The 26710-nt window shown below is 39.4% G+C and overlaps 1 protein-coding gene across 1 annotated transcript; it reads left to right on the top strand.

Moving 5' to 3' along the window:
• Nucleotides 1–17604: 17604 nt before the first annotated feature.
• Nucleotides 17605–24481, top strand: LOC108102111 (V-type proton ATPase 116 kDa subunit a1). The gene is made up of 4 exons (XM_017206775.2): nt 17605–17705; nt 20491–22699; nt 23277–23448; nt 24243–24481. Exons 2-4 carry the CDS (start codon nt 20512–20514, stop codon nt 24334–24336), a joined length of 2454 nt encoding a protein of 817 aa, XP_017062264.1. The 5' UTR covers nt 17605–17705; nt 20491–20511; the 3' UTR covers nt 24337–24481.
• The last annotated feature ends 2229 nt before the right edge of the window (nt 24482–26710 follow it).

Raw genomic sequence — 26710 nt, 5'->3', positions numbered from 1 at the left:
AAACTTAGAATTTATTCAGGGTATCCCGTGGATTTGGTTAGGGAAACTGCCACCAACAGACGATAAGAAGGATGACGACAACGACAATGCAAATAAAACATGTCGCAAGTAACTGCCGGCTAGTTTTTGCACCCTTTTTTGTCCTGCGGCCATTTGAAAAGGTAATTTTTTAGCCACTGCAGGTGGCAGTTGAATAGAAGTTCGAACACTCCGAGCTTAGTTTGTGGTATTGATTTCCTTGCTGCGCCTTTTTATGTGTATTTAAGACGTAGGGTGAACGCTGGCGAAATTGATAATTGAATCGACCACAGAAAGCGTCAATTGTTTGAACCTGCTGACAGTTTTAATTGAATTGATTTAAGCTTACGCCCACGGGGGCTTTTGTGAGCAGTCCAATTCCATTTCCGATTGACCGCGGACGAAAGTCAAAACAAACTTTCAACCATGAAGGATTCCGAACAAATAAATCAGAAAAGCATTTTATTGATTGGCTAAAAAGTGGAGAACGCAGCTTATGTTTGTAAAGGTATTAAGAAACATGAACAAAAAGAACTCAAATACCAATCACATTTAAATCAAAGCCTCGTTTTTTGGTCTGCTTTGGTTTACATTTCTAAAACTAAGGCTTTATGCTGGTACACATAATAAATAAAATATGATTTTTTAAGTCCTTGAAAACAAAAAGATTAGATTTTCTATTGTAATCCAGTGTTTTTGTATAATTCTGCTAGATTGTTATGCACAAAAAAAAAATAATAACACTTGAGCTGCTATCATGAGTGGTGTGTATTTTTTTGGCCTTTTTTATTTTTATATTTTACAAAATAAGCTGAGAGTATTTGCTAATTGCATACTGTTTAGGAGAAAGTGAGATAGTATAAATTGTTTTATAATTATTTAATTATTTAATTAACAAAGTGATAATACTCCACAATTTTTTCTTTAAACCAGTTATACCTAGTGATTGGGTATAATTATAAGCTTACTAAGCATGACGTCATCTGCGGCCCAACCTGTGGATAATCGTGCCACATACACGTTCCATTTAAAATGGCCAATCTCCCCAGCAAAATCGGAACTCGTCGGCAACGCCCAGAATGATATATGATGGCCGCCACCCGGTGGCAAAAGTGCAAATTCAAAATCAGCAACAATGAATGCAGGATTCCGCTGCGGTGGCCAAACACGCAGCAAATCAGCTCAAAGCGGGCTCATCGGGCCAAGGGAGTGCCGGTGGATTGGCCAAGTACTTGCCAAGTGCCAAGGCGCTGTCAGCATAAAGTTAAGTCGGGGTTAAGCAGATGCCGGTTTGCGGACTTGGCCACTGCCAGTTACCAGTTACCAGTTACCATCTACCAGTTACCATCTACCAGTTACCAGTTACCAGTAACCAATTACCAGTTTTCCAGGACCCAGTTACCAGTTCTCAGTTCCGAGTTGCCTGCTCCGAGACCGCTTCTCCACTTGCAGCACCTCTGCGGCTGCACATCATCAATCTTCTTAGACAGCCACACGTTTCCCCCCCCCTCTCCTCTCACCCCCCTCGCCCTTCTGTGTTTCCCAAGAGGCCACTCCGCCTTCCTGCTCCTTGGGAACTGCATCAGTTTTGTGTACCGAACGTGCTGCCATTTCCTGCAGGAAAACGGGAGATGCACTTGGAAAAACATTTGGATTTCATGAAAAATTACTAATTACTACTTATAACACATTTCAAACAACAAAGATTTATAGTAAGACAGCACAACACAGATCTGGCTCTTTAAAAGTATACACTTATTAAAATTTAAATATCTTTTCTAGAAAGAATTTTGTATTGACTTTTTATTATTATTTTACACATTTTAAGTCCACTTTAATAACTTTCTATAAAAGTAATGCAAATATTGCAAGGCTTACAAATTGTTAAAATATTTAAACAATTATTTTATATTACATTTCATTTAAATATTAAAAATTGTGGATACTTACTAGCTGCATTTGAAACTATAAAGAAAGGAGATTACGAATGGCACAATACTTTTAAATACATACATTTTAAGGAAAATACTCGTATTCCCTGACAAAAAGAGAAAACTTCTATTAAATTTAAGTTTACAAGCGATTGTACCCTTTTTCAGTGAGACAGAGGTTTATACAGCACTTATTGTATTAAGGGATATAAGAACATGTTTTGCCTGAAAAACAGTGACGAATAATTTCGAAATTGTGTTTTTGTGTAGTGCCCCGAGTGGCGACCCTCGTTGACTGGCTGCCCAGGATTTTTTGTCATCGCCGGCTTTTCTAACCTTTTTTGAGTTATGCTGTCCCAGCAACCTCGAACCAACCCAACCCAACCCCGAATTCCCATTCTTTGCCCCTTGTGTTGTGGCTGCTGAGTCGTTGACTTCAACTCCTGGCACTGAGCTGCATCTATTTTGCAAGTATTTTATTGCCGGGCTCTCCTTGAACAACTACCGCTCCACTGCCACTCCAGAACGGTCTGCACTTTGTTATTAATGCGCATTTAAGTTTTTTCTTTTCCTCTCCCTTTGCTCCGTCAATTTTTATGCTTTTTTTCCTGAGTCTCGTTGAAGTGGGGAGAAGGGCGACACGACTTCACCTTTTTGGCTGGCGCCTTTGTGTGCCTTCTAATTGAGGAAACATTAAAAGTCAAGTTCTGCTTGCCGCATTGTTATAACCCAGAAAAACACGAGTGCACTGCAGTCTTCTCCTGGCTGGTAGCTCCTGGCTCCCTGATCCTCCTGCCGGGCTTCCTTTTGTCAGCCGTGCTTCTTTTTTAATGAAGTTTCGGCTGCCATTTGTTGAGTTTGACTTTTTGACATGCAGTTGGGCTCGGGCTTTGGGGTTCGTTTTTTAGTTGCCACCACTGCAATTGAAAGCCGTTGAAAGGCGTTCTCTCACAAAAATGAGGAAAAGGCATTGCCGAGCGCATCAAGCGCTCAATTAACTGGCTACAAGTTGGCACCCCGAAGGAGCAGGACCCTCGGATGTCTGGGTCTCGGTCTCGGATTGTCTGGGGCACATTAATCATCTTTGCATACAACGAAATCTGCCAAGCACTCAGGCCAAAACATTGAGAGAAAAGTTTTAGCGAAGGCGACCAAGCAGAATCTTAGTTTAAAACTTAGACGGTGCCATTTTTTCCAAAGGAAGGGAATCTAAGAAATAATGGGACTTTAAGAACTATATTTCAAAATGATAAATTACGTCTGAGTCAACAAACAGTTGTTAAATTATGGAGATAAATTTTAATCCTATCTAGATGATTTTTTTAAAATGAAATTAACAGCTGTGTAACGTTAATTTTCTCGTACTTTTAGTAACTTTATTAACCACGTCTGTAGATTGTATTATTGTCCTTTAAATTGTCATACTATTTCTGCTTTAAACCAAAGACCCTTTATATGATAATTATTTCTCTAACAAACTGCAATACTCTATATGTTACAAATTCTATATTATATACTATTTGTAATGAATTCAACTTTTTCCAGTGGCCTAACTATCCGCTAACGAGTCAGCTAAGGAACTCCTGACAAGTTCAATGGGGGTTGGCTAAGGAAAAGCGGTTCGACCCAGAGCCAAATGCTTAGCGATTATGCGAGTTTATAATAAAGCCGACGAGGCGCATGCAAATGGGTCCTGCCATTTCAAAAAGGATGCACAGGAGCATCCTTGTCTGGGAGCCATTTGTCAAAGTAGTTTGCCGCTGTAACCTCGTCACTATCTCTCTTTCATGGCCGCACTCATTTATCATTTATGCGCTGCATGTCGGATATATATGGGATCTGGTATATGGAATCTGGGATAGGGGAAAGGGAAAAGGAGTGATTTCAACTGAGGAGTCATTTTCCTGACACTTCTGTGAGCAATAGTTTTGGTCCAAAGCCGGAGTTGATTTGCAAAGCCCGAGGCACTCGACCGTTTGATGTTTTAGTTATGTGACATTTGAGACTTTGAAGGACACCAAAACCACCCGCACAAAACTCTCCCAAAAACCACACGCAACCACATTCGAAAGCTGAGCAAAAGCAGGCGTTCTTTGCATTCACACATTTCACGCGGATTTTACGCTCGTCAACCAGAAATTTATCAGGATAACAAAAGAAAAAAGGTCCTGCAGAACGAATATGAAAATGCCCTCGTCACCATTTGACATTTAAGATTTTTTTGACAACTTTAACTTGAAATCGATACTAGGGGAGAAGTGTGGGTTGTGGGCATGGGTCGGTTGTGGGCACCCCTACGTATATTTTCACAAAATGAAGATTGACTTTTGTTGGTAATGTCATTCGCAAGCAATTACCCTATGTATGATTTATGCCAAATATCAAAGTAAATGAACGCGTTCGCTTTTTGAAATGAACGAATTGGTTTTTTTTGTGCTTGGAAAAGGTGGTGAAACTTTATTCAAAGATTTTCAATAGTGTATCAATTAAAGTGAATCGATTAAAAAGGCAAGTGTAATGCATTTTTATTTAGTCAAAGCATTATACTAAATGGAACAATATCGATTTGAACCAAAAAATTTATGCAAACACATTTTTTAATTACTTCTTAAAATGTCTGCGAAAGTTGGTTGTGGGCACCAAAATTGGGGGGTTGTGGGCACCCGTTTTTTTTTGGCAAATTTTTTTATTACCTACAATTTCTTGTAAAATTGTTTTCAAAATTTGTTTGGAACCCTCTAGAACATTCTTGTAGAAATCTTAGGCTCTTGGAAAAGGATCCTCTCCCACTGAGAGGGATTATCACTCAATTGTGACATCTGCGATCGAGCTTTTCATCCGAAATATGTGGACATGCGGGGCAGTCATTATACATGTCAAAATTGTGTTTCCGACGATGAATAACGCCTATGTAGTCTTTGAAATAAATAAATTGTCAGTTTGTTGATATTGGTTGCTGTTTTTTTTCCATATTATACCATTTGTATCATTTTTACCCAGGGTGCCCACAACCCCCCAAAAAAAATTTTAGCTGAAAATTACGATTTTACAAAAGTCCATATGAAATTTTTTCGCATGACAAAATCAAGAATGTTTCTTAATATTTAGTTAGCTTAGATCTCTAGCTTTACACAGATATCCATATGTCCAAATAATATGCACTAGTTCGGTAATTATAAGCCAAAAACAAAACTATGCCCACAACCCCCACATCTCCCCTACATATAGGAAAAATTAAATTGACTAAAGAAAAGTTTATCACCCAGCATTTTATGGTAACGAGAGACATGTCTTCAAATTGGGTTAACAAAAATTGTTGAATTTGTGTAGATAGGAAAATACCATTAAACCAAAGAGATACAGATAAGGGACTAGGAGATTCTTCACAAGAATACTAAAAAAAATTATATTCTTAAATACTTCTTTGGCACACTCTTTAAATTTTTTATATTTAAAAATTGTTGATCAACAATATACTTCTGTATATACAAAAGCAATTTTAAAATCCGTTTTTACTGCAGTATACTATAAGTAATAGGAATATAAATCTGTAGGAAACATTCGGACTTTGACAAGCTCTTCGCGATAAGGGAAATACCCTTTGCAAGTACCAGGAAACTTTCACATTTCGGAGGACATGAAAGATGGTCCCCTCCTAGAGTGTGCTTATTAACTCGGCTAAGACGGATCTGAAGACGAGTGGGTGAGTCGATGGTCATGCATGTCTATTAGATGCCGGGCGGCTTGGGAAAGCGAACTGCTGGCTGCTGGCTTGATTGATAGCTGAGGATTGGAGAATGGATTTTTCATATTTCCACCCCGCAAGTGAGTAGTTTTCCTAATATTGTTGTCGCCGGGTTCTCGGCACGTGTAACCGATACGCACACACGTGGCAGAAGCCAGAATTTAACAGAAGGGAACATAATTATGCTCTCAAACAAGTAAGTATTGGTTGTGTAACAAAGACGTTTGCCAAATTAATTTTCATTCAAGGGATCAGAATTCCCTTTAAACAGGGCCACTTGAAAATTGTTCGTATGCAGAAACGGTTTGTATTCAAAGTTGTATTCCAGTTATTTGCTGAATATCAAATCCGCATCGATACCAAGTAAATTCGACACTGGGCTTTCCCTTTGTTCAAATGTGTGCCAAAGCTAAGTTTACGGAGCGGAAGTCAGTCTCGGTATTTGTATACATTATTGGACGACTGGCCAAGTTGTTATGGCCCTAAGTATTTGCTTGTAAAATTTGCTAATAGATTTTCCCAGCTGCTGTGTGCAATGCGGCGCTCTTAATGTCCATATATTCCATATACGACTACGAACAACAATCCGGGCAGATGCTCGGACATTAAAATACCTTTAACAAATTATGTCGCATTACTTGTACATTACTACCCGCAAACAATATGCCGAGGCTTTGTGGCAAAAGCTTTGTGGAAACTGAATGCCTGGAAATTTTCCCAGCTCGGCGTTTCATTGTTCGACTAAATGCGCAAGTTTCAAATTTAAGTAAAAAATCACAAAGGCCATAGTTACAGTAATTTATGTATTTCTTTAAGCATCAACCAAATGTATTAAGGGAAATTAAATATCACTTAATTTAGTGTTTTTTATCCTTTGAAATGTACACTTTAAAACTAAGCTGCAAATCGAAAACAAACATTTTTAAAAGCTTTAAAGGCTTTCGGACATGTATAAACTTATTTTCAGTCTCTATTTTCTTGCGAATGAATGCCCAGGGAATTTAAAACTGGGATTAACCAAGAGGAGTTCCTGCAGCAATTCCCTGAACCAAAAACTCTGCCCAAATTGGCAATTACTTCTGGTCATTGTTTCGATTGCCAGCCGGGAGAAGTGTAAAAGTTGCAGCTTTGCATGTGGACGGAGTTGACCAAGCGGGATTTCCCTGCCGGCAGAAATCTATTTTCCGCACAACTTCAGCACCGAATGCGGCCAATGTGTGAAACATGAGCAATTTCCAAAAGTTGCAACTCAAAAGCATAAATCGAAGCCGACGCAAGCCCCCCCATCGCTCCGAAGGCAACTATTTTCCTCCCGGATTCCCGAGCCGGGAACTAAACTTGAAAATCCAAGGAAAAACCGGGCCAGAACTTGCTGAAAATCGCAAACGGAATAGCAAAGCCTGGCGGGAAATTCAGGAATTGGAGTTGGAGGAGGAAGAGGAGGAATCGAAGGCAGTGTTGCAATGAGCTTATGTTATGTTGCCGGCCACTTGCAATGTGAATATCTTTTGGAAAGGTCCTATGCCCTTTTGCCAGTTGCATTTACAGAAAACCAATAAACTTAAATGGAAAATCCGTAGACTATAAATCATGGCTTAAGTCCATTTCCTTCGTTGTCAATACGTTTCCGCTTTGTTGTGGGTTTGGAAATGAACACACTCGCACTGGAGGGCCAAAAACCAGTTGTAGCCGGGCCTCCTTTCCACCAGCAGCCCCCTTTTTTCCGTTTCCTCGATTTGCTAACGAAAGGGAAAAAGTGCAACTAGAATGGAGGTTGAGAAATGGCCATGATTGGACGGACCGCTGCCCTCCATCCAAATACACACAGAGAGGCACAGCCGACTGCTTTACATTTTTTTGGCATGTCCATTTGCAAAGTCATTTACCCACTCCACCCCACTCGCACACACACACACGGCACTCACTCAATTTCCAAGTCAACGTTCAAAAGTCGCCTTGTGTCCTCGTCCTCGTCGTCATCCTTCTCGTCCTTTCACTGCTCCTGCTCCGATTTGGCAGCCCTGCCTGTCAGTCAATATATTTGCAGCGTGCTTGTTGTGCAGCGTTTTCGACAACTCATTTTATTAGACCGCACACACAGCAGGGGCCAAGAAAGTAGGGAACGACTCTACAAACACCTGTGAAATGCGATTGCAAATGGGTTCTAACCAAAGAAAATCCGCGTTACATTTACTGCATTTTACTCGTTTCTAAAAACATGAAAATTTTAAACAACCTCGTAACACCTAAGGGAGGGAAAAAAGAATCAACCTTTTTTCTACTTCTACATTACTTACACTTTAAGAATTTGAAATAATACATTTTAGTCCTGATAATATATGCATTTTCATTTGTATTTAAAACAAGCAACTTGCTGAAAATATTTTAATAAGTTATTATCGAAATAAGGTTTAACCATCAATAAGTTCTCCAATTAAATAAAGCATTAAATTTTTTTAGTCTGTTTGATCTATTTTCGTGCTTGTACTATAAAATCGAATTATGTTATGTCTGGAATATATATATATTAAAAGCTGATATACAAAATACAACATTAGACATAAATAAATTTCTCGATTACCTCAGCTTGTTTAAAAACAGTTATTTTGATTGAAGATTGCTATTCTTTTGACCACAACTGCAATACCTTCCATGATGGACTGATACTGATGCACTCGACATCCTCGCACGTTTGCGGTCAGCCCTAGAAAATTGATGTGACTTTTTATCACCAAGGATTCCGGGCAGTCTATGAACTATGTTTCTCGATTTCGGTTTTCATCTGTTTCATTTGTGGCCGTTGACATTGTTGATCTCAAGCAAACCGACAAAACAAGCAAAACGAATCAAAACGATTCGCAACGAGTACCCAAAAAGCAGACTTTGTTGTTTGGCTTCAAAGGCAAACCAATTTAACGATCCAAAAATTGTTTTTGGGGAACAAGTCATAACTAAATGTGCTCTATATTTTAATTAACTAATATGCCTCCGTGTTCCACCATACGAATAAGATTGGGAGGAAACTAAATTAAATTAAAAGGAAATCATGCAAACAGCGAATAAATTATGTATTCCTAATCAGAATCAAGACATGCCATGTCGTGCTCCAACTCCAAATCGGAGAACGCCCTCCACCACCGAGTGAATCATAACTCAGCCAATAATGCCAAAAAAATTGTTGACAGGCGAAGGCAAATTCGTGATACATAAATTATCTGCTAGCATTTTTTATGACTGTCACTGTGTCAGCGGATAAAACACGCAGCTACAAGGCAACTAAACATTAAAGATTTACGGAAAGTAGATTAACCGAACGGGGATTGGTATTGGAATGCCCATAAAACCGGTGATGGAAATGAGAGCTTTTCCCGGGCCCCACCTTAATAATCTGTATAATAAAAGAGTCCAATGTTGTTAATAACACTCCCAGGGGCTTGGGTCCCCGAAAACCGCCAAGTAGTAGTTGGCCATTCCAATACCTTGTGCATAAGCCGCCCAACCCAAGGTCCAGCCGCAGTCTTAACCCCCCACAGTCCTTACGGATCGTGAATAAATACCACAAAGCAAATAAACACGCGCAGCTCACGGCCAAACAATATGAGATATATTGAAAACGTGCATAGCGACCCGGCCACTTAAGGCGCTAATAAAATCTGGGCGGATAAAATCCTTTGGCTTTGGCACCTAGAATACCCACTATGTGTGGTAAAGGGAAGGAATATGTTTTGGTAAAATATTTGCTTGTATACTGCTTAAGGTTATATTTACTAAACTCATACATGCCTTAATTGACAAGTGAAGTTCTTTTAAATTATTAAGAAATATGTCCTGAGGCTTTTTCATTCAGACAAAGACAATTTTAAGCCGATATTGTTCAAGTGTTATAAGCCAAAATGGAATTTGTTTGCTTATTTGTACATTGAAATCAAATCATAAAATAAATAATAAAAGATTTAATATCAATCATTATTTTAAAACTCAAATTTAACTTGTTTGCCAATTGATATTTATATTGTTATAATTCATACATAAATATAACTCAGAGTTTAATCACAGATAAATTCGATTGTCATGTGCATAAACAGCTAAGCGCAGAATTTTAAACGCATAAAAATGAATACAATCAAAGTTCAATAATAAAAACAGGAATATTTTATTGCTAACCCAAAAGTAATGTTTTTTTTAAACCACAAACTGAATTTATTTGCTGCGTTGATATTAAACGTGATATTAAATTACGAAAAGTTTTTGCAAGTTTAGTACCTATAAGATTAAATTTACCCAACTCCTCTTGAGTGTTTTAATGACCTCAAAAATATTAAGATTTCCCCAACGATTTGCCTTAAATACCCATTGCAACATCTTCCCTCTACACCGTAAGAAAAAGGACAACTAAAGATGGAGGAATGGTGCGGCGCAGCTGGGAGCCTTGGCATTTTATGTGGCAATGGAAGGCGCAGCACAATGGGCCTGGCCAAATATGGGTTTATGGCTTGTAAAAATCCATGTTAATAACATCAACAAAGGCCCGGCACCGGAAAAGGGTAACTAGAGAACAGGAGCCAGTCAATGTCCTATCCGAGGCTCAAGGCTGTACAGCAACTTAAAACTCTGCAGAGCCATCCTTTTCTTATGACTTTCCGCACATTCCTGGCCACACACACACACAAAGGAGGTGGAAAATAAAGGAAAGCCGGGCTTTGAGTTGGATCCCAAAAAAAAAAGAAAAAAAACATTAAAGGAAAGGAAAGGTAGAGCATCAAAGCTGGCGCCGAATCATTAGTGTCATATGTGAGAAAGGTGGTGAGCTATTTATATTATTCACATGGCATAATAAATCAAAAATTGTTGCCAATAAATTTATTATTGTAGATTATCTGCAGCCACCTTCGCACAAAGGTATTCGTCTGCCCACCTTGACAAAAGCTAAAAACTGCCTGCCGGATGCCGAGTTAACCCTTGGCATCCAACAATTTATCAACATCAACACAAGAGCGGCTACTATAAATTACAAAAAAAAAAACATATAAACACGGACGAGGAAAAGATATATTTGTGGAGCTGGTGTATTGTAAGGGATTCCGAAAAGTGAATGCTTTGCTTTAAGATATACGCTTTGAAACTAAGAGGTGTTTTTATGTTATCTAGCAGACCCTTTTTTATTTTTTTCTTTGTGTTATAATTGCTTGCCATTAGGCATGTAAATGATGGATGATGACTACTGGAACTAGTTTCTGACAACATGTTACACTTTCCAGATGGAATAAGATCTGAATATATTTTTTCTAAATATATATAATATAAATAAATTTTAAAACAAAGCTTGAGTTAAGTGCATACCTGTTTGTTGGTCTGTGCATATTTATATATATCAAATTTTAAAATCACTTAAGCTTTTATTACCCATAGGATTATAGTACACAGCTCAGAGTTCAGTTTGCTTTTTTGGTTATAGAAACCGATTTTTTCCCCAATTAAAGAATCGCTCGTTTCACGAGCTTTTCCCATTGATTTCCATTTGCGAACTTTTGTTTGCGCTGCTCTCGCTTTGCCATTACATAATCAAAGGCAAATTAACAGTCCCAACTCCCAGTCTCCCATGTTCCCCTTTCTTTATCTGGCCTGGTTTAGATTTTCTCGTTTTTCGTTCTTCTAACTCTGCCACGCCCCCTTTAGTCACCCGTCTCCCGCCTTCTGCCTCCTGCCGCATTGCAACTGTTGACAAATCTCTTTTTAAGGGCGCGCTTAAAACGTCATTTGAGCGGGGTCTTGTGTTTTCACCCATTTCTTTGCCGGCCCGCATTGGTTGTGTGTGGAGGGGCTCACATCGGCGGGCTAAACCAATCAATATTTAACACATTTAACCCTTTGGCGACACCCAACAACGAAACGCCTGCGACTCGCTGATCGTCCTGCGTAAAATTAGCATAAAATTTGAATTTTACAGCCAAGTGAAGCGTATGCAGCGCGTGATTGACAGCAGTCAAATTCAATTGAAGGCGAAGGACACCCCAACACACACGCCCCAATGCGAAGAATGAAACGAAATGAAATAGAATAAAATTTAATTCGAATAAAACCAATTTTGAAGCGTTTTCAAAACTCGCAACCCCAATAGGTATAGGCCAACCTTTTGGCTTTGGCGCGGGCGACCTTGTGGCGAAACTTTCCTCCATTTTCCCCACTTTCTTTCGGCTGTTGTTGTTGTGGTGCCAAAAGGATGCACACCGAATTTCCAGCATGTCGGCATCGGCGGCTCCGGGATATTCTGGCATCTCCCGAGGTTGCAAAGCGCGTGTCCTGGCGGGAAATTGGCATGGGGAGCGGGAAAATCCATGGGTTTTCCGACGAAGAGGACCTGGCGCAAATCAATGATGCTTGCTTTTGCTTTTGAAGATTTTTCCAAGGGAAATTCTATTTTGCCGGGGCAATCGCAACGCGTATATTTTTCATGCTGAATTCGCAGAAATCCATTTTCGAAAATCACAATTACAAAAAATGCTCTGGCCTACAAAGTGTAAAAAAAAGAATTTACTATTTTAGTATAGTCAGCTCTCGGGATATTCTTCCTTTTATTTGCACCTTAAGTTCTTAATTTGTAACAATAAGTGCGTTATATTCTTTAATATCGTGTTATATCACCCGTTTGATAAATATTTCTATTGGAAATGATTTTAAAAAGTTTGAAGTTAAGTATATTTATTGTTCTTAAATTTTAAAACATAAAGTTTTCTCAACATATTTTTTTTAAACATATTCTGCAGAAAAAAATTGTTTAAAATGAGTATTGTTTGTTTTAATTAATATTTATATTTTTATTTAATTATTTTCATTTTATTGTTTCTTGGTTTTATTGTAATTTCAATTTGTTTTATTAATAGAAAGAGTATTGCACTATTGCGACTTAGTCACTTTGCTGATCTGTTTTATAATTCAATTTAGACAAAGTACATCGCATATATGAGCAACAGGCTGGTCCATAACACTTCAGCCATAACAATGAAGATGAAAATAAAAAATAATCATATAATATAGTTGAGCATACGCCACGCAGCAGAGAGCAAATTGAGACAAGCACGGCAGACTCGCAGGGGCCACTACGAGGATATATCCTCCATTGTTTGAAATCGGCTGAGTGGCGCGGGGGAACGCAACAGTTGACTTTTATGCACGACATGACGCAGCGCGGCTTTATGCCCCCACTCGGTTTACTTTTCCGTTTTTTCCTGTTCCCCTGCATAATTCCAAACTGATATGCATTTCAGCTGAGCTGGCGCACAACGCGGCGTATACGTAATGCTCGTAACAATGCCCATAATTGTCACTGTTCGGGGCAGGTGACGGCGGTGAGTTGCCACTGCGGTTGCCATTACCGCAAACTCGGTAAAAAATTTAACAGGTACTGAAACTACAGTAAGGAAACAAAGCGAAGCTGGAAGTGAATGGATTTTTTAGAAATTTGGGCAATGATGATGGGAGATTTCTGAAAACTCCATCTGCACAAGCAAAATAATCGTTTCTAATTTTAAGATGTATGTTTTAAATGTAACAAGCAACTAAATAGAATTAAGATACACTCATTCTTGTTTTATTTTTAGAAAAAAATTACAATGTTCACCTCGCACTAAAAATTATGCAAAGCCCATTCACTTTTCCAAATAAACACACAACCAACAAATAAATTTATTGTCTAGACTGGCCGCAATTGTTGTGTAACCCTTAACATTGTTTTAGCCACAACCATATATCATTTCGCATGTGGCATGGCATATTAGCGCGGGTTTTTCCAACATTTTCACACATTTTCATTTCTGAACAAATTACGTACATTATTGCGGAACAAAAGTGAAAAGCAGCACGGCAACAATGGCTGAACCCTTTTCGCTGGGGGATTTTGGTGGGGGGAAAAGTGGGAAGGGGGAAACGTTTTTGGGGCTTTGGCATTATGAAAATGCTTTAAGCAGAAAATTGGATTTTTTCATCTTGAATGGAAAACAAAACAACGGAAAAAAAACACCGAGGCGAGGCAATAACAGTAAAGCCCCCCGGTAGCAACAAAAAATAATAAGTATTAAACATCGCCCGAAAGAGCGGCGAAACAAAGAATAAATGTTAGATATGCTGACAAAGGTAATACAATAAATACGAAATGACGTTGCTGCCACGGCTGTTGTTAATGTTAAATTTTACGTAACATACTTTTGGGTACCCTTGATGTGGGCGAAAAGGGGGCGTGGAAGTTAGGTCGAGGTGAGTTCTCTTTTTGTTAGTTCGTAATCGTGCTGATTGTTCTTTTCTGTTGGGTTCTTTAATTTCATTTGGGGCCATTCTTATTTATTTAACATTAGTTTTTATTTTATGAACCATCAAGAGGCAACACTTACTATATACACTTTCCCCACCTTCCAAGTGCTGTTGGCAAAAATGAAAACAAAGCGAAAAACTGCCAGCTCAACGCAAACAAAATTAAAAGCAACTTAGACTGTAAACTGAATTTTATTCGCCTTTTATAGTAAAGCATAAATCAAGGGCACACACAGTGCCTAATTGTTTAATCAAGAGTGTAAACGACGATAAACCGGGGCCATAAAAGATAACCCACTGATAAGCCCCCGTCTTACGGGAATTCTGACTCACTATCCCCAGTATACACACGATTTCCATTTTTGGCATGTGTTTACCCTCTATAAAACCCGACCGAAAATCACTAAAGATAACGAGACGGCCAGTGCCACGGGAACTGCAATTGCAACTGCGAAATCGGCCCATAAAACCGGCCAGATCTGCGCTTTTCGTTCGTAAACACATCAGCATCCAATTGGCTGCACGTCTGTGCGGCAAACCGCACCAAAAAGCTCTTACACCGCCGGCCATTTTGTTGCAGCTCGTACATATTGGCATTAGACTAATCCAGAGTACCGCACGCAACAACTTAGTTATTGGCCATGGCCGAAAGCACTCGGCAGAGTCCCGAAATTCACCGCGGAAGTGCTCCACTGGGAAAAACTGACTGCGGACTTCAGTTTGGGAATTTATAGCAACATTTTTTTTGTCAAGATTGCTTATTATCTCTTCCAATTTTACAATCTAAATAAAATTCAATTATTTTTATTGGCTTGTGCTTAGCTAAATATTGATAAGACTGACACCGATAATGAAATCAAAATTTAATTTCCTAAAGACAATTTTAAAGTTACAATTTTTGCTTTTGTTGACGAGTAAATATTTTGTTGTATTTTTATCGGCTTGTGCTTAGCTGAACACGATAAGCCCAACATAGACAATGAAAACTAAAATAAATTTCATAGAGACATTTTTTTTCAAACATTTTTATCTCGTTCACGCTGACATAAGAAATAAATATTTCTACACCTGAAATTGATGTGTGCTAACTTGATTATATGATTAAAACAGGTTTTATATTTTTAGATAAAATAATAGTTTTAGATTTTTATTCACCACTTAAGATGTTAGCTCAATTTTTTAACTCAAAGATTAAATTGGAGTTTTGATTTTAACTTTTTACGAAAATAACAGTTTCTGAAATGCCATGCCAATATCAAACGACTAACTTAATTTAATTGCTTCTAATAAATGTATGAAAACAAAATCCTTTTTGTAACTTTTTGTAGTAGTGCCATGCTTGAGCTGCAAATGCGTTTTTTGGTCCGGAGCAGACGGAATGGTGACGCACATTTACCAATAGCGAGAGTCCAACACGTGGCCCCCAGTCTCTGGCCCATTTAATGTGCAACAGCGAAAAGTTGAACGTGCTGGCTGCTAAATTCCTTTTTCATCCTCTCTCCTTGGCAACAAACAGACTCACACACTCACACACACAAACACACACACTCGCTAACTGACGGCCATTATCAGCATCATTATGTGGCATTAGGGGCCGCGCCACGAGGATGATGATGTTGTTGCAGCTTAAAGTTGTATGCGATTTATTTGCGGTCGTCCCCTCGTTTTTGCGCCCCTTCCTGCGTGTGTGCGAAAAAGTGCATTTGAGCTCATTTAAATAGCATAAATCAAGATGCTTAAGCTCATTAAGTGGAAATTTTTAATTAGCAAACTGCACCGAAGGCTTGTAATGGCCAGGACTTCTGGCAGGTGGTCACCCATTATCGGCGCACCAAAAAAAAAAAAAAAAATGGGCAGCTTATCATTCAAGTGGCGACCAAAATTATACTAATTACACAGCTAATGCAGTTCCTACGAATTCGCGTCATCTGCGGGAATGATAATATTGTATAATATTGTGACGTCTGTAGATACGAAGCTACGTCTCGTAACAAATAAATATTGCTTAATTAGAAGATCAAAATCATATTGTGTGCGATTTTCTAAATGGAAATCTAATAAATTATTTTTATGCGCGGTTTGTTGTTATTTAATACCAAAATACTTTTTCTTAAATGTTTAAAATTTTAAACTATTTTTGGTAGATTTGTAATTTGTTGAACGAAAATGATTTGTTATAAAAACCCATTCAGGTTTGTTTTTAGTGATTTGTTTGGTAACTCGGAAATATATTCATAATTATGTTTCCTTTTAGAGAACATATAAAGTTCCTAATTCAACCTTTCTACTTTGTTATTTCCTGTTGTCTGGACATTATAATATCAAGGACTCAAAATCCCTGAACCGAACAGAGAATTTGTGAATAATTTTCAATGAATCATGTGCTCTGGTAATCAAACGTTGCCAAACCAACAGGAGCACGTGACCCAAGATAAGAACGGCGTACTTAAGAGCGTTTCCATAGAACACGCCTGATAAACAAAGCACTTGACTCTTGGCTAATACCAATTGAGCAGACATAAGGCTGCCAGGCAGCCTTCCCTTCACACGTCTTGACAGAAATCTTTCCGTAATCCTTGCTTATTACACAGGTGGGTTATTTCCTTCGGGCGGTGGCACTTCGGCTGCAGATAAGCGGGTTAAAGCCCGGGAAACTTATTAAAGTCTGCACTGCGGCGTTTCAAGTCACTGTAAAAGGGTTGCTCGTTTATCTGGAATAAATATTTGCAAAGCCAAATAAATATGTATAAAAATAGCTATTGCTATCAGTACACGACCTTTTTGGTTGCTTTCATATTACGATGTATAATAAATAAATAATAAAAGAATTGTTTAATAATCAAAAAAGTAATTATAAGTATTGTTATATTGCTCTGTTTTAAAAACTGTGTTTTCTGTTTCCTCCTACGCAACAGGAATGTTTTTAAAAACTATAATGAAATGCACTTTTTATTTTAGTTACCTTTTAAATGAAAAACATTATATGAAAAAAGGAATAATGAGTTTTATAAGTTAACTAAGTTTAATAAAAACGAAGTACATTTTACTTAGCAAACAAGCCAATTTTCCGATATTGAGAGTCCTAACATCTCATTTTACCACCGGGTTATCACCTTGCGTACGACTGTCGCTGGCCCGATGATTGATTGATCACTCCGTCAATCATTGGCTGGCTGGCCCTCAATAAACTGTGCAGCAGTGGCAGTGGCATATCAGCGGGTGTCATATGCTGCAGCTGAGGAGGAGCCACCCCGGGTGGTTGTGTCAATCAGGTAATGGAACTGCGGGGTGTTGCCCAACTCGTGCTTACACTCAATCATTGATAATGCCCTGGAAAGTGACCACAAGAAAAGTGACCGGTAATCGGGGAGTGGAGTGCCATAATTGTGCTCCGGTTACCCGCCGATTACCTCTTTTCGCTTATTGCGATAAGCCAGCGAGTCTATCAAAGGCGTTCGTTCCAGTCGACCACAATCGCAAAGTGGTTCGGAGCGTGTGATAAAAAATGTGGGCACAAAGATTATGATGGTGCGCTCTCCCATTTGGCCGGGTGTATGCGTGTATTGTTCAGATTAGCCCCACTCTAATTGGCCATTGAGCCTCACGGGTCTTAGGCGATCGCACAGTTCTTTCTGCACCGCTGAGGTGGCAGGTCGCGAAAAATTAATAACTCCCATTGGAACTTAACAAGTTTTTTCTGCTCTAGTGTAAGTGCTGTGCTCCGAGTCGAAAGTGTCCTTTAATAATCCTAAAAACTAAACAGTGCACTGGCCCATAAATTATTTTCGAGCCCCTTGTGACTGTTTAATGGCTAATTCGAGACTCGTTCACCACGTTGGCAATCATGTTGCTAATGCGCGTGTTAGCCTAATTCCCGAGCCACTTCTTGGCACACACTTATTATCAGCTCCCTTAGGGCCAACACTGGGGTTATCACTGTTGTCACAGATAAGCTTTAAATGGCCGTAAATTAAATGTTCAGTCGAAACTGAACTCCTCACATAATTATTCAAAATTGCATTACTCTTAATGGTAATTTCTTTAACGATAACGTATCTTAATTGGTTTCCGATAATCACTCGCTAACGTGCATTAAACATCGATTTTAATTTGCCTGACACTAATATGGAACTATAAATGGTTTATTTGTACGATATGGCGCCATTATTGCCCTATGACGTCAGAGCACGTGATGGATCATGTGGGGCGGGTGAATTGAACCACTCAAACGTCAAGTTGAAATTTGCCACACAGAACCGGACCGATTGCGATTGCGGCTTCGATAATATTTTTACTGCCCACGAACGGATTTCTTAATGAGCCCCGTAACACCGCCTGCAATCCGGAGCGCAATCCCCAGTGAACCCGTAATTGCGGACATAAACCAGCGGGATTTCTACTTCTACTTCGACTGCGAATGGAAATGAAAATGGGATTGGGAATGGTTGTTGGCCATCCGATAATCAGACATTTGCGTGAAGTTTGCCCCCTAAGATTTATGGCCAACTTAAAGGCAATTGTCTGGTCTGTGCAGATTTATGGCTAAGGCCGATGAACAAAACTGGGAGCGATAAGCTTGGGTTTGCACTGATTTATCCGCAGATGGCCATCGGCGAAGCCCAGACAGCTGCACTCAATCAGTTCTTACCTGTTTGTGAAAGGAAATGTTCTCCTACTGTGGGCTAAAATAAATTCCAGTTCCAAAAATAAAATCCAAGTTGGCGTGCAAACAAAGAACAAAAATATGAAAGCAGTCAAATAAGGAAAAAGTAAATCTCTTTTGAAACCTTAAAATGTTCAAATTCTTTTAAAATTGGTTAAGCAGCAGGCCAACTTTTACAAAGTTCGTTTGAAGACAGATTTTATAATGAATAATTGGATTTAATTTAAATTTTAATTTTAATTTTAGTTTGTAATCAAAAGCCATTGATATCCCGGTTGTTTAAATAGGTATTCTAGAAATTGTACTCATTCGGTATTAATTCGAAATTGCATTTAAATTTAAAGACGATCTTTGTACTCTGATTTTTTAAATTCAAAATTACTTAGCAATTTCTGAAAGCCAATGACTCAATAATTTGTAACCAAAAGTTCTTAATAATCCTAACCTATTTGGAAACGTTGCAAAACCGCCTTTTCATTTAGGAATTCAACAATTTATGGTGCAATTAAGAAATCAACAATCATTCCGCACAATTCCACAATTCCGTTTGAGCCAAGTTGCCTCCCGTCGCTGTAAATCAAATCAATCGTATCTGCGACAGGCCGAAACTATCAGAAAATTGTTGAAGTGAGGCCACAGACTGCGCGTCTCTTTATCAGTCAGTCGAGAGCGAGAGTCAATCATGATTGTGTGGCCAGACGGGCGGGGCTCAAATCACAGCACGGCAGTGTCCCAACCATAAATATCTACAATCTGGCCAACCCAAATCGCCAAATCGGTTATCAGAAGACACTGCACACAGTTTCTGGCCGAATAATAAGCGGTTAATGCAATAAAAGACTTTCGGGCTTATTTATAAACCTACTGATTGCCGGTAATTGTTAATAATTTCAAATTATTAATGCGCTCAGCGCTCGACACACACTCCAGATTGGCCCGAATGCCAGTAGATAACAAGCTGAGGCAAACTAATCTTATCTCTATGATTCGGTTTTGTTCTGAGTTGTCGAGTTCCACTTAGGTGATTGATTGCGACATTGGCAGGGAACGGACTGCATTCAAGTGGACCGACCATAAACAATGTGCGTCAGTTGGATCAACAATGTTGAAACCCTTTGACAGACGGCAGACCCATTAAATCTCGTCGAAACAACTCATTATCCTAACTGATTAGCAAAGTGTGACATGCAGTGTCAAAAAATATTTACAGCTTGAAAAAATCATAAATAACCTTGCTAATTTAAATAATATACTGCATTATTTATTTCCCATTCTCATAATTGGTTTAATTATGGTTTAAAAGACGTTTCATTTCACAACAAGTTCAAGTTTCTCTATCACTATGACAAGTGTCGTAAACAAATTTTTTAAGTAATGGCCCTTTTTATCGAAACGGGAAATTTGGGTGACTATTATATTGTTTGATCACATGCCTTACTTGGCAATAAATTCTTTAATATAGCAATAAAAGAACAATGTCATATGGAAATAAATTAGTCATAAACTTGAATAGTGAGTTAAATATGGGCCTAATAAGCTACGACGTAACAAATATTTTTGAAGGTTTCGTTTCTATGAACCTAATGAGTAGAAACTTATTTATAATAATTTATTTATCTATAATAAGCAAAACATTTTTTCTTAGAAGAATACATGAATGTTTTACTATAAAGTTTGGCACTTTATCTACCAATTAACAAGTGAAACAAAAATTTATTTTTGTTAATTGGGATGTATTTGACCACCATTTAACTTTAGTTGCTAAAGAAAACTGCTCTATTTCGTTATATAATATATTAAACTAATTTTTCTATCTATATTTTTTGCAGTGATAGACCCCCGATTCGATAATGGGTGACATGTTCCGCAGCGAGCAGATGGCCTTGTGCCAGCTGTTCATCCAGCCGGAGGCGGCCTACGCCTCCATCGCCGAGTTGGGAGAGAGTGGATGCGTCCAGTTCCGCGATCTCAACGAGGAGGTGAGTGCCTTCCAGCGGAAGTACGTGACGGAGGTGAGGAGATGCGATGACATGGAGCGGCGCCTCCGCTTCGTGGAGTCCGAGATGAAGAAGGATGGAGTCACATTGCCCGTACTCAAACCGGAGGACGAACCAGGAGCCCCGAATCCCCGCGAGGCTGTCGATCTGGAAGCTCAACTGGAGAAGACCGACAACGAACTGCGCGAGATGTCTGCCAATGGAGCCAGTTTGGATGCCAACTTCCGGCACATGCAGGAGCTCAAGAGCGTGCTGGAGAACACGGCGGGCTTCTTCTCCGACCAGGAGGTCATCAACCTGGACATCAACCGAAGGCTGGACCCCGAGGACCCAAACAATCTGCAGGGGGCAGCTCAACGTGGTCAACTTGCCTTCGTTGCCGGAGTTATTAAGCTGGAGCGATTCTTCAGCTTCGAGCGGATGTTGTGGCGCATTTCGAGGGGAAACATCTTTTTGCGAAGGAATGACATCGAAGGACTTGTGGACGACGAGGAGACCGGAAGACCGGTGCTGAAGACCGTCTTCGTGGCCTTCTTCCAGGGAGAGCAGCTAAAGCAGAGGATCAAGAAGGTTTGCACTGGATATCACGCCTCCGTTTATCCCTGTCCCAGTTCGCATGCCGAGCGAATGGAGATGATCAAGGACGTGAATGTCCGCCTGGAAGATCTTAAGTTGGTCCTCAGCCAGAGTGCCGATCACCGCAGTCGAGTGTTGAACTCTGCCTCCAAGCATTTGCCAAGATGGTCAATCATGGTGCGCAAAATGAAGGCCATCTACCACATCCTCAACTACTTCAATCCCGATGTGACCGGAAAGTGCCTCATTGGCGAGGGTTGGGTGCCCACCAACGACATTTCCACGGTCCAAGAAGCTCTGGCCAGAGCCTCGAAGATCTCGGAGAGTTCCATTCCAGCTTTTATGAACGTAATTGAAACGAACGAAATGCCACCAACCTACACGAGAACCAACAAGTTCACCAGTGGCTTCCAGAACTTGGTTGATTCCTATGGAATGGCTTCCTATAGGGAAGTGAATCCTGCTCTTTATGCCTGCATCACCTTCCCCTTCCTGTTCGCTCTTATGTTCGGTGACATGGGACACGGTCTGATCCTCGTGTTCTTCGCCGCCTTCCTGATCATCAAGGAGAAGCAGCTGGCGTCGATCAAGGAGGAGATCTTCAACATCTTCTTTGGCGGTCGCTACATCATCTTTCTGATGGGTCTCTTCTCCCTTTACACTGGCTTGATCTACAACGATGTGTTCTCCAAGTCCATGAACCTCTTCGGTTCCGGTTGGCACATGAACTACACGAGAGCCGTGGTTGAAGATGAAAATCTGAAGGCCATCACCCTCAGGCCAAATGACACGGTTTTCAAAACGTATCCTCTGGGTGTGGATCCCATTTGGCAGCTGGCCGACAACAAGATCATCTTCCTGAACACCTTCAAGATGAAGCTGTCGATCATCGTGGGAGTGCTCCACATGATCTTCGGAGTCTGCATGTCGGTCATTAACTTCGCCTACTACAAGAAGTGGGCCAGCATCTTCCTGGAATTCCTGCCGCAGGTGCTCTTCCTGGTGCTGCTCTTCGGTTACATGGTCTTCATGATGTTCTACAAGTTCGTCACCTACAACGACACCGTTGAGGGTCCCCTCTCGCCCGCTTGTGCCCCCTCCATCCTGATCCTGTTCATCAACATGATACTGCAGGGCAGCCAGGACACCCCAGAGCCGTGCAAGGAGTTCATGTTCGAGAGCCAGAAGAGCATCCAGCAGGTCTTCGTCATCATCGCCGTGTTGTGCATTCCCTGGATGCTCCTGGGCAAGCCCCTCTACATCATGTTGAAGAGAAAGGCCAGCGGAGCCCCTACCCCAAAGCCCCAAAGCGAGGGAGGCGGAGGCGGCGGTGGTCATGGCGACGACGAACCCATGGGCGAGATCTTCATCCACCAGGCCATCCACACCATCGAGTACGTCCTCAGCACGGTCTCCCACACGGCCTCCTACCTCCGCCTCTGGGCCCTCTCCCTCGCCCATGCACGTAAGTTCAATCCATTTGCTCTATTTTATTTAATGTAGAATATGAGGGTACTTACTCGTACATTCTATTTAATTAATTTGTTTCTGCTGTGGCAAGCCTAAAAAAGCATTTAAGTTATGACAAGTGGAGATAGGTTAATTTAAAAAGTAGTCGTATTTACTAATTGATTTCTAAATAATAATAATACAATTTTATAAATTGAGAATTTTTTGATAAGTGCTTTTTAATGTTTTAATAAGTTGATGTTTGTATACACTTTTAAAAGATTAGAGAACAACTCAATGGATTTTTTTATATCTTTATTAAATTCGTAAATATGTGTACAATTCCAATAGCAACTTTAATATTTTTATTCCATTAAATAGTAAAAATGGAGCAGCAAAATGTTATACTCGGCACGCAAAGCTTTGCGTAATTTCAAAAAGCAATAATGCATTTATTAGTCACGATTTTAGGCAATTTAAGCTAAAATTGGGGATCGTAAATGTCGCAAATTGATAGGGTTTTATTATGCGATAATTTAATAGACCTAATTGGCCCGAAAAGTGTCTGATCAATGCGATACTCCCTTTTGCAGAGCTCTCCGAAGTGCTGTGGAGCATGGTGCTGGCAAAGAGCTTCAAGTTCGATAGCTACATTGGTGGCATCGTCATCTACTTGTTCTTCTGGGCTTGGTCCCTGCTCACAGTTGGCATCCTGGTGCTCATCGAAGGACTCTCGGCCTTCCTGCACACACTGCGTTTGCATTGGTGAGATTGACTTAAGGGGTTATATCCAGTTGCGATTTTGAAAAAATCGAAATTTTTTTTTTGCCTATTTTGAATGTATATATATCTAAGAAGATTGTCTGAAAATTTCAAAGTATTCCGGTAAATAGTATTGGAGTAATCAGTGTATTTGTAAAGACGCCTCCCATGTAGTTCAACTAGTAGCCAAAACTTTAAGTGCGTTTTCTCGAAACTATGTCTTCAAAGTCGGTGAGGAAAATTTCTCCGAGACGGCTTGTCCGATTGACTTGAACCTTTCACATTCTCTTCTTAGATATTTTTTTCAGGTAATGAGACTTGGAATTTTGGCTCCGACAAAAATTTCGATTTTTTTAGCCACTTCAAAGTTGAAATTTTTGTGCCAAAAACAAAGTTTTATGTTTGGGAAGCCGCCATTTCGTCAAAAATCAAAATTTTGAAAATCCCAAGTCTCATTACCAGCATTTGTCTATTCTTTACGTAATCCTTCTGGTTTTTTGAATTTCTGATCATTTGGACCGGAGATATTTTCCTCACCGCAAAACCCTTTTTTGAAGTGGACCCTCGGGAGATCCTCTACAGGACCGACGGAGTCCAACATTTTTTTTTTTTTAATGTATTCAAAAACTAGAAAAAATGATCTATCTTTTCATATACAACACGTATACATACAATAAATAGCCTCTCCAAAAATAATTTTCAAAAAAGCTCATTTTTTTGGCCTCGCAACTGGATATAACCCCTTAATGAAACCGCTTTTTCAGTAGAAGTATAACCAACCAACTCTTTTTTTTCAGGGTGGAGTTCATGAGCAAGTTCTATGAGGGCGCTGGTTACGCCTTTGAGCCTTTCGCCTTCAAGACCATTCTGGAGGTCAGCGAGGACGACTAGAGTAGGACGGTATCCACAGGAGAGTCCACAGGAGAGAGTGAGAGAGCGCAGGACGCACTTCCTTAAAGCATTTTCCGTTCATTTCCTTCCGCTTCTTGCGTTTGTTTTCACAAAGAAATTAAATTCGATTGATATGCATACAGAATGGCAAAAGTGTTTTTCTTTTCCTGGCTTATTTCCACTCTTTCAGCCGACGACAAATGTTTGTCATATGCTTTTTGACAGTTTTCCTTTGGTCAGCCAAGTGACAACTACAAAGAAAAACATCTGAACACACAACTTGTACTCTCATATTTGAAACTATCTCAAAGCAAATTGCTTGATATCATCGTAAAAGGAGAAACTCTCCGGTTTTTGTGTGTCCGATTTTTTCTCATTAGAAAAGTTGTCAAGTGCTGAAATTATGTTGTCAGTTCAACTGTCCATTGAGCATTGAGTTGTGAAATTGCACACTGCGCAATTTAAATACTAATAGTATGACATATCAGATCCACTAAAGACGTGATTAAGATGAAATGGCAATTGGCTTTTGGAAATAACAATTATAGTAAGACAAAATCAAATTTAATTGCCGGAAAATAATCGGCAATCCGGTTATGTTCATGGTAGTAACCATTAGATATTATACTCTGGAAGAAACAAATACAAGTTGGATTTGGCAGTAGTTAGTGGAAGTTATTATCATCATATTTTATAAAAGATTTAATACCGTCAGCATTCTAAGCTTTTCAACAAATACCTACATTTCACAATTGTTTTAATTTTTTTACGCAAACATTAATTTTTATGCTGCTGCGTAAGAAATAATAAACAAAGAAAATAATAATTCAATTTAAGCCAAGTTGGTTCAAATGTGTGTATCGAAAACAAATAAAATATTTGAACAATTAAAATATAAATATATGTTTGTTTTATATTATTAAACATCGTATATAAACCAATCTAAACAAAAAGAAAAGCAAACTTATAGATAAATAAATTGAATTCTCTTCAACTCTGATTTAATGCAAACAAAGTGGCAAGCTCTTTCCAACTTTTCCACTTGCGATGAAAACTTGCTTGGTATAAAACTGTTAAATAGCGGGAAAAAATTTTTCCCATGTCAATTTTGAGAGTTGTCCTTCGGTTCTTTTGGGATCGTGCAGTCCTTTGCCAAAACGGTGTTTTTGCCGCCCTCTACGCGTTTCCAAATATTTGCATTCGAACTCAATTGGTTGCGTTTTGTGTTTATTGCCTTTTGCTTGCTGGCAAAATTGAACCCGTTCTCGTGTGTATCTTTTTTGGGTTTTCGGTTTCGTTTTCGTTGTCGTTGTCGTTGTCGTTGTCGTTGTCGCCGCCATTGCTCTCTTGCCAAAAATATTTTCGCGAGCGTTGGGTGCTGACAGTTGGGCAATGGACAGGTGTGTCGGCGCAGACCAGGTGATTCGAGCAAAACACACGCAATGCAAATAGGAATTCAAACAGCCTGCCAAACGCTTTGAACCCGCATGTCAAATGCTGCTTTCACAACAACCAAACAATGAAGGCAGCTAAAAGAACAAGAAAATTATATTTTGGGGATATCGGACTTTTAAATACCCTAAGCAACAAATACATTTTTAAAAATTAAATTAAGCTTTAGAAAATTGGGTAATAGTGACTGCACTGCAAAATAACTTGTTCAAAGAAGTATTTATACAACAATGAAATATTTCTTTGTATTTAAATTTTGTCTTTTATTTTAAAGCACCAGCTTGCAATGCATATAATATAATTAAAATATAATTTTAGATAGGTTAATATTTATTAATCATTAAACTACCATTAAAAACCATCTTAAGTCAAATACTGTGATAAACAAAAATCTTAAAAAACGGATTGATTGTTTTAATCCATTTAAACGAAACTGTCCAGCTAAAACGAACCATGCCACAAAAAAAAACTATCAACTATCTGAAACCCAGAGGCAAGTCGGGAGTTCGGGTCCGCAGGCATCGATGGTTTAGTCCTGTTTGTGCAGCTGACAGTCTGGTCAAGTTTCGTGCCGCCACTGCTGCTTTTGCTCTCGTTGTGGCAATAGGACATTTCGCATTACGTATACGCCGCGTATCGCCATCGACATCAGCATCGGAAACAAATGCCAGAAAAGAACAACAGCGCCAGAAGCTGCAATCCAGGCGATCGGCATATAAATATGCCTGCAAAATGCATTAAACAAATAAATGTTTGTGCATGCATAGACAGTTGGACTGGCGGTCGTAAATTATGTGAGTTGGCCTAATGCATTTGGCCTCGTATTAATCAATGTTTGTGCTGGTTTCTGTGTGGCCTCCGTTTTTTGTGCCCAGCAACTGCGGCATTTGCCCTGCATTTGTTTTAATTTATTTGCCTGACG

Source organism: Drosophila ficusphila, unplaced genomic scaffold (genome assembly GCF_018152265.1).
Source record: "Drosophila ficusphila isolate 14025-0441.05 unplaced genomic scaffold, ASM1815226v1 contig_607, whole genome shotgun sequence".
NCBI lineage: Eukaryota > Metazoa > Arthropoda > Insecta > Diptera > Drosophilidae > Drosophila > Drosophila ficusphila.
The sequence above is the reverse complement of the archived record's forward strand: the minus strand, read 5'-3'. Positions and strand labels throughout refer to the sequence as shown.

What these genes read in the sequence shown, in the direction of transcription:
- LOC108102111 (XM_017206775.2), top strand. Translation starts at nt 20,512, where the DNA reads ATGGGTGACATGTTCCGCAGCGAGCAGATGGCCTTGTGCCAGCTGTTC. An exon ending in CCTCTCCCTCGCCCATGCAC is followed by an intron (nt 22,700 to 23,276) that starts GTAAGTTCAATC and finishes TCCCTTTTGCAG; the next exon opens with AGCTCTCCGAAGTGCTGTGG. An exon ending in CACACACTGCGTTTGCATTG is followed by an intron (nt 23,449 to 24,242) that starts GTGAGATTGACT and finishes CTTTTTTTTCAG; the next exon opens with GGTGGAGTTCATGAGCAAGT.